General features: G+C 39.5%; 1 protein-coding gene across 2 annotated transcripts in view; it reads right to left on the bottom strand.

Annotated features, from left to right (window-relative positions):
* Window positions 1–3235, bottom strand: part of FAM198B (family with sequence similarity 198, member B) — a 12288-nt gene extending 9053 nt beyond the window's left edge. Inside the window, exons 1-2 of one of the 2 annotated variants that reach the window (XM_010294052.1) lie at window positions 2690–3202; window positions 2239–2656 (exon numbers count right to left, since the gene is read on the bottom strand). In XM_010294052.1, coding sequence (XP_010292354.1) covers window positions 2239–2656; window positions 2690–3202 — 931 coding nt within the window. Of the gene's footprint in view, window positions 1–2238 lie in introns of both variants that reach the window. The other variant, XM_010294051.1, reaches the window with a different exon arrangement.
* Window positions 3236–9090: the final 5855 nt, after the last annotated feature.

Genomic DNA, 9090 nt, shown 5'->3' on the forward strand with positions numbered 1-9090 from the left:
AACCACAAAAAAAAATCACAGTTAACACTTAAAAGACCTACTAGGGAAGGCAAGGGCAGCAGACAGAGGACTTGCATACAGTATTTTGCTAGACTTTAGAATAAAAAAATCAGTGAGGATTTGTGGGAATAGGGGAAACAGAACCTGTACAGGGATTTACTAAGTGGTTCTTTGAAACTGCTTTTGACAAAATGAATGACAGTTTTGAAAAGCCCATTTTTTAAGATTTTAATGCTACATCAAACATGTCTTGTTAGATCACGTCACAAGTGAGGCAAGCTAAAGGGATGTGTCGTGGAGAGAGATATGTCAGCCCAGAAATTGTGTACATTTGTACACACAAGCACAGTCTCTAATCCTGCATTGCTTTCTTTCCGATATGAATAACTATGATTCACACAAGCCGCCCTGTAAAAAAACTTTATAGTGCCCATCTAATCTTAACTTAAATGTATATGGGTCATAGAAATGAGCTCACTAATCGTTTATATTATTTTTAGGAATATATTTTTGCTCTTTTTCTCAACACAGATGTTTCCCAGATTATACCAAACACAAGCATGTGAATAGTAATGAGCTCAAGGAGTTATTAGGCATCTGAGCTCCAGCATATTTCCAGGCTAAAGAAATGGAGAGAGACAAGGTACAGTAACTGTTCCAAATGCTCTATTCACCCTTTAGCTGGAAAAAAAAAAAAGAAGTGAGACCAAAATAATATTATTTCTCTTCTCATCACCTAGCAACACTCTTCTTGCTATAGGTACATAGCCAGTTACGAGGAATAGAAAATTAAAAGAGGACAGAATGACATTCGCTGTCCCAGACAGTCCAAAACATACTGTAAGGTGACAGACACTGAGCAACACAATGCACAATTAGCCTAATAGCGGTTTTCAGAGGCTTGCAGTCTGTCATCTCTGCAGCCACGCTGTGCAGAGTTCCTCCAACCAAACTACCTTAATGCCTTATGACAGCTCTACAGCAATAAATCTTCCTCCTAAAAATAAACTAGGCATAATGTATCTTCCATGCTCTGAAAGTATGAATAATATTCAGAAGCCTCCGAACTGTTGTTCCTCAAGATTCATTCACATTGTTGTACAGGCTGCCAAAAGGAAGGTTTACAAAGCAGGAAGAAATTGGAGATCACTGGGTCCTCTTCCTGCTGTCAGACTTTAGAAAGTCATTCTTGCATTACTTTTTTTCAAGAAATGCAGACTGATATGAAAATATTTTGTATAAGCTAATTTCAGCAGGAAAAAAAACAGGAAGAAGGGAACAGCAAAAACACAGCTAGCCACTTTAGCAATGATTCATTAAAATGCAACGTAGTCCTTTCAGATGGTGATTTGTGACTGTACAAAAATAGCAGTTAGGCTGAAGACCTATTTAACAAGATAGCAATGTTAGAAGCAGTCTTACTTCTAACTCATATTACATGTCTGAAATCGATCTTTAATTTCACTAAGGAATAAAAAGCAATTTCTTAATTGAAAACTTTATACCAGTCATGTAATGGGCATACTGAGATATTTACTGTATCTATTTCTTTGTCAGCATAATATGTAGATGTGTGTAATGAACCTCAAAATGTACTGCAGGATTCACTGAAATGTAGGTTTGGGGGTTTTTTAATTACCAGGGGAGAGGGAAGCACTTTTTAAAAATTTTTTGGTTCCCAGAGGTATTAGTACCATGAAAGTAGCATCAAACTTCTGCAGCAAGTTTCCCTACCTCTCGGGAGTAGGTTATTTGACTAAATACAAACCACCTTTCCTACCGTATGTTCGAGAGGTGAATTCTGGTACTCATTTTCAATAATATTTTATTAAAGTCAGATCTGAAAGATGAGGAAAACATTAAAAAACCCCAGAAATATCTGTTGAATCACAGGGTGTTCTGGAATTTCTTTCACCAGTTTCACTTTAGGCGTCATGCAATCTACGGATGACTCTCTCTTTTTTTTTTTCTCATTCCAGACTCTTGTGGAAGAGAAATTGTTACTGCCCTCAGCAGCTCAATGGTATTTGATCTAAACTTTGGGGTACTGCATCCTTCGAACACGATAATTGCGCTGCGGAAATTACACGCAGATATCAGCTTTACTTCCCCGTAATGATGGGGTTAGTTCTCAGGCTCGAAGGAGTTAAAGGTGGCTGCTGCCCTGTGGTTAACATGGGAGAGAGAAGGAAACCTCAGCACCCCACCTGCAAGCTCAAAGCCATAGGAACGTGTTACCTTGGAAGAACTCCGATCTCCTGCTTACAGAAGGTAAGCTCCTGTTCAGCCCCAGGATCCTGTCCAAATGGAAGGCAAACACCTCGCTCATGTCGAGGGGTCTTTTGACAATGCCACACTGCCCTTGGTTACAAGCAGTTCCTGTGGTGCTGGGACCCCTTGCAAATACTACCAGGATTGCCTTGTGAGAAGGGACTTCTTGGATGCTCTCTATCCGAGAATCTGCCAGCATGCGCATGTGTAGGATGTCATCTTTGCTCAGCCAAGAGGGAGAGCTCTCGCTGTAAATCCTGATATTGCTTTCCTCAGGCTGGGGCTGTGCCTTTATGCCTCCAGAAATCCTCCCAGGTCTCAAGTGACCCCTCTCCCCGATTGCCATTTCTTTATGCCTGTATTCGTCCAGCTGGTGCTTTCTTGCCTCCGGAGCTATTGCTGTTCCCATCGTGCCCACAGCATGCCTGGCCCTCCCCAGCTGTTGGGCAAAGGCCTCTTCCTGGCCCATAAAAGCGGCTTTTGGAAAGTGCTGCCCGTAGGACAAAGGGATTGCATGTTTCTTCCTGCGCTTTGGCCTCACCGTGCCTCTGATATTGGCAGGCTTACTGCGTTTGGACCGCAGAGTGATATAAACTACATTGGGTGGCAGCAAGGTCCCATTGCCACCATGCTGAGGTTCCTGGAAATTGGGTGGTGACAGGGTGCCATCCAGTGGGATGCCCAGAAAAGGAGTCTGGGCTGCATCTTGGAGACTTCTGGAATTGATCTTTTGGTGTCCTCCTTTGTGCTGGGGTAAAACATGACCCACTTGACTGACGAGGAATCCCAGGTAGATCACACACGCAGTGCCCACTAGCAGATTCCTCCTTGTCCTTGGGCGCCTGCAAGTCCAGAGCCTTAGCACCCGTGGGGGGCACGGGCAGCAAATAAACAAGTTTTTGATTTTACTTGGCTGATCAAAGGTGGTCATTTCTCTAGTGAATTCACATGATGAAAAGAGCATAAAGTATTCCGTACATTCCAGCCAGGATGATGATGCATGGTTTCCTTTCCCCAATTTCTGTTTCTCCTTTTCCAAATAGCTTCCAGCATGGGTGATGGGCAGAGGCTACTGATATGCCTGGGAATGTATTTAGCACTAAGGATGCTGACACTTCACCTTCTCAAGCCGTTAAATTCTTGTCAGCCACCACAGGGGAAGTGATTGGCTTCAGAGAATGAATGGAGCCAGCTACGTAAGCAAGTTTACTGACTTGTAGTCTAAAATATCTGAAGTATCTCCTTTGCAAACTGAAAAAAGAGAGTAGTAGCATTTCATTTCATTATTCACATATGGCATCTGTGGTTCTGTATTTTTAAGAGATAGAAGTTCCAGATGCAACAGTGTTTGTCCAGAAATTTGTCAGGATACATCTTTCACTTTCTCATTACAGTATAAATTAAACACCAAAATCATGAAATACAGGCTCAATTTGTAATCTCAGCTGTATTCCAGCATTAGAAGAAAAGTTTGTCAGACCCAGATTATCATCTTTTTTTTATGTGATAAAGTTTTCACTAAACCTCATGTTATGGAAGTACTGTAAATTATACAATTTTAAGCACCAGTAACTAGCAGTTAAATATGCACATATTCACTAATAGAAAAATGTATTAGCAATGCCAAATTTCTCTAGTTGAATATGAATGCATTCACATTCATAAACACATGTTAAAGATGAAAGATGGTTAATTCTCTTCCCTCTTGTGAAGCCATAAATAGGATCTGGCTATAGTTTTTCAAATAAAATGACAGTGGCTTATATATCCTTTCAAAGAAACAAATATGGAATAAGTGCACATTGTATATATACGGCTGTAAAAATATGAAACTTCTTACCTATTCAGCTTGACACATCCTTCGTTCTGGTAAACTCCTTAGGTTAACAGAAGTAACAGTAAAAGCTGACGTTCTCAAAGTATTCTAGCACATATTTCAGTTTTAAGTATGGCTCACATTTAGGTATTTCACTGCAAGCTAAATACTGTTTGGAAGCTAAATGTACTGAGAGGTGCTTTGCATGTGCGCTGCTATAAACTTACATGAATTTCATGTTATTAAAAAAAAAAACACAAAACCAAAAAAAAAAACCACCCAGCAACTTCTATTTTAAATTCTGCAATGAAAAGTCCTGTGAAGTATGTGCCTTCCAAAAGTGCATTCCATCCATTTCTAACTCCTGAGGGCCCTCTAGTGCACTGCATGCAAAATGTACTGAAGAAATTCCCATTTTCCACTTTTTGTTTTTTTTATAATGTAAAATGCTTCCCCACCACCACCCTACACCTCTGAGTTTTAGAACTTTTGGGAATTGTATGTTCTTGTGATGAGAAATGAAAAACAGACAGTGGCTTTTAAAATTCTATTAACATGCTATTAAACAGCTCAGGAGTGTCTCCTATTTGTGCTTTCCAAAACGAGGCATAGCATAGTCATTATACAGATGGAAAAGTTGAGGCAGGGAGAACTTAAGGGCTTGTGAAGCACTAAGCAGTGAGACACTGGCACAGCTCCGACTTCTCAATCCTTGTCTAAGTACAAAATAATGAAAGGTATATGTTCCCTGTAATTCAAGCTAATGGAGATATTCTCTTATCCATAATTAATACTAAGGGGAATAAACAGTTAAGGTATTGGGTTTATGTTTCAGATGGGTCCAATGTGAATTTATAAGACTTTGAGTGGATTTTTTCACTGGGCATCACTTTACTTTTTGTCTAAATGTGTACTATTGAGTTAAGATTTCAGCATTCCTGTTTGTTACCAGGAAAAGAGCCTTCATATCACCTGTTTTTTCCAAATCTGAGTTCTTGGAGGAATATGGATTGTAGAAAACTCTGTGCTCACTTAAGTTTTTCTCTCTTTCTTTATTTCAAGTTCAATTGAAGGGACATATCCCAAACAAAGAAGATTAATTCAAAAAGCTCCATACAAGTGTATCAATAAAGTCAGTAAAGATGTGGCTACTGCTGCTTTACATTTTTTGTACTTTAAAGAAGTTGCTAGAGATGGACATTATTAGATCAGCCTTATATGCTTGAGGGTCCCTCTTAAAGATGAAGGGTCATTAGCAAGAGGTACCAGCTTTGCAGCTCATTTGACCAACACACACTGTACAGTAAGGACGGCCTCCTATATCCTATTTAATACCAGTGCAAAGTGAGTGCAAAATATCAGCGAAGTTATATGGCTACAACCAGGGTAAATAAGGGTAACTGGGCTGATTTTGACAGTAAATAATTCAGCACGAAGCTTTTACTCCACTATATTTCTTCCAAGTGTCTTTGAATTATTTTTTTGGATTTTACTTTATATTGCTAATGGCATAGAGTTGCTTGAGTTGGAAATGTTTCGCACTGCAACAGCTGTTTTCAAATGCCCAGTTCTTGCACGTAGACAGCACCATGACGGGTCCATTGCAATCAAGCAGTGCCAAAACACAGTCCATTCCTGTTACTAACAGCTTTCCTTTGCTATGACATTTCTCTTAAATTAAAATTTTTGGAACCTATATAATTTTCCTACTGCAACTCTTTAATTATCTGGAGGAAATTATAAAAGGATATGGAGAATTTTTCTTCACTCATTTCCTATGTATTCTTGAAATCAAAATGTGGTGTACCCACTGATACACAGTGTTGACTACTGAGGTTTTCTGAGGCTTTTGAAATGCGATGATAGTAATATTTCCTCTATTTTTCACGTTCAGAAAGAACTCATTCCTTAAATGTTGCACCATTATGGAATGGGTAGTAGTAGGAATTCAACTAACTAGCATTCAATCTCTTGTTAATTTAGTAGATGCTTGCCTCTAATTTTGGATCTTTAGAAGATAACACATCATGAGACATTCTTTTTTTTTCAGATTTTGTGGTGTACAGCTCCAGTGCCCTACTAGATTTCAAAAAATAATCAAGGCTGGAATGGTTATGGACTTGTCTGGAAAACAAACGTTTCTTTGTGTTTCAGGAAAGACAAAAAATGTTTGTTGTTCAGGTGGGTAGTAGTCATCTTTCTGGAATCATTACTAAACTAAAGCTGCAGCAGGGCACTAAAGGGCATTACTGAGCTGAAAGGATACTTCCTCTGTGGTCATTAAATATTCAAGACCAATTTTTTGAAAGAATAGACTGAACAATGCTAGTTGTCTGACCAAATTCTAGCCTAGGTTATTGTACTTTGCCTACCTCTATTTAGCCTGTAATGTCAGATAGAGTCTGTATTTATTCCTTGCTCTAAACTATATCTGTGGTATTGCCATGTGTATCCATTAAACTTCTCATGTAATTTCTTTAAATACCCATATTTCACAGCCAGTGTCACCCCTTCCTAAGTTTAGGAACACAGGAATATCAACACCAATACTGGAGAATAGCAATGAATGGAAGATGGGAATTTAAGAAGTATTTTCTAGTCCTTGACATCGCTAGGTATAGTTTGAAAATGTAAACAAATAGCTGAATTGCAGATTGGCAATTATTTTCTTTTTTTGTTTAACCTCTGAAATTCATCTCTACCTGTACCTGCATTTGTAGAAGAAACCTGAACAACTTGTGTTTGCTGGAAGGACTGTCACCCAGGGTGCTGGACAAGCTACAGACCCTGAAGCAGCTGGTGACCAGCACTGCTACTAGCCTTCCTAGTAGACTTGGCCTCTGGCCAACATGCAGGAGATGGGTGGACTGAGCCAACGACCACCAGTCACAAGCTCCTGCGTTTTGACTCATGGGCTGGCAACCTCAAAGAACACCATCCAGTTACTTAAATGCTCTGCTCCATTTTCAAATCTCTGAAGATGGGAAGATGACAGTAACCTATTTTTTTAGGAAATAATAAAAATTCATTAATTCACCAGAAAGTTGTCAAAGCTTCCTGTTTGCAGCGTTTACACATAAATCATCCTCCCCTATGCAATCTCCTATAGCCTTCCACCTTTGCATCCTTCTTAACCCTACCAAGTTTCTACCTTCTCATCTGAATTATTATTCAAACTCCTTTTTTACAACTTCTTTCATAGGTGATCTTCCTTCTTTAATCTAGATTAAGTACAGCCTTTTGGGACAGTGAGTACTGCACCTGGAGAACTAAAGAAAAACACAGAGAAAACCATTTGTAACAACACAGTGAAGAATATTATTATTAATACAAAAAACCTACCTAGCAGCCAGTATGTTTCTCTCCAAAATCCCAGACTGGCTGTCAATTTTTCCAAGTATTAGTTCTGTGTTTTAAAGCAATACATCTCCTATTTCTTCATCTAACCCTCCTTCTTGGTCCACTCAAGTAATTTCAGTTTTAAGAGACATAGGATTTAAAGATGCTTATTTTTTTAGTTTTCCAAGATGTCTTCCCACTGTAGTTATGACTGCAGAAGTTGCTGTGATTCAGCAAAGAACAAAATATTGTCTCTGCTGGTTTGTAGAGCATTTTGCAACAAAAGACGCCCTTTAAGTGGATGCTTGTTATATTCCTAGAAGGCTCTGAAATTTGAAATATGAATGTTGCCATTTTCCATTTTAGTAAACACTGTGCATTCATGGACTTCCTTTTCCATATACTTTTCATCTCCAACAATTTGTGATTTCAATAAAACCAAATAGCACAAATGAATGGATCAGAATCTGTTCATATTTGAGGTGTTTCATTTGTACTGTCAGTGTCGCTTCAAATACTGTGTTCATGAGAAAAACAATGCTCCAAAAACAGCACAGTTTGAATAAATAGCGAGGAATAGAGGAGTACCAGTTCAAGTAAGACAGAGTTGGTAATTAGAAAATGATTTCTGATGACTCCTCTGAGACCCATTCTTCCAAATGAAACCAGAGGTAGGATTTTTGGTCAAAACATTTTAACATCAAGAGTCTTCTGAAGCCAAAACTCAATGGACCCTCTTTATCCCTGGACACTTGAAAGAATGTAGTTTCAGGCTTGGTTCCTTATTGTGTGTGCTCTTGCTTTCTATGTGCAGGCAGTTCAATGTAAAATATTAACACTTTTCTTAACATTTTCTTTTTTTCTTAATAATGTAACATGTAGCCTCGCATTGCCTTTAGAATAAAAAGCACTTTTTTTCCAGTCTACATTTGTGATTATTGCATGGGATGTTGTTTCTCTTGGACGCACTATAGCTAAACTGCTTCCATAGAGACGTTCTGCAGTTCATCCCTCTAAATGTCACACGGACAGACATTTATGTGAAAATGATTGATAAATGGTGCACTCCTAGCTTTACTGAGTCCATGGCACTGAGACCTTACTCTCCGGAGAAAAAAACGACTAAGTTCTTATTATGGATAATGCAGATTTGATTTGCAAAATATGAAGCATTACTTTAGAAGGCTTGTGCTGTGTTTGTAAGAAGATCCATTTGGGCTGCCATCTGTACACCAAGATGACAGAGAGAAATGTTTGCTTTGTGACTAAACGTGCTGACTAATAGTCTGTGCTTTCATTGGTCTGGGTCAAATCCTTACAGGGAAATCTGCAAAAATCTCTTCTCAACATCATGTAAAAGAGTTGGTTTTTTTTTTTTTTCCCCCTACTCAGCTTTGGTTGTCAAACACCACGGGGGCTTCCCAGAGGAAAAGGTGGTAATCTTTGTGCTTAGGGGAAAAAACAAACCTGCCGTGTGCTGGCTGCCCTGACCTGGTGGGGAGCTTGCCCTGCCTTGCTGTGCACTGCAGGGTCAGGGGCCACTGCACAGCCTCGAAATGTAGCTGCCTTCCCCAAAACGCCTGCCACGCAGGGTACCTGCGGCCCCCCCAGCCCCACGGCAGCTCCCAGCAGGCAGGGAGGCCTCAGGCCCGAGAGAGGAGCCG

The sequence above is a fragment of the Phaethon lepturus genome, unplaced genomic scaffold, assembly GCF_000687285.1.
Source record: "Phaethon lepturus isolate BGI_N335 unplaced genomic scaffold, ASM68728v1 scaffold16879, whole genome shotgun sequence".
In the NCBI taxonomy this organism is placed as follows: domain Eukaryota; kingdom Metazoa; phylum Chordata; class Aves; order Phaethontiformes; family Phaethontidae; genus Phaethon; species Phaethon lepturus.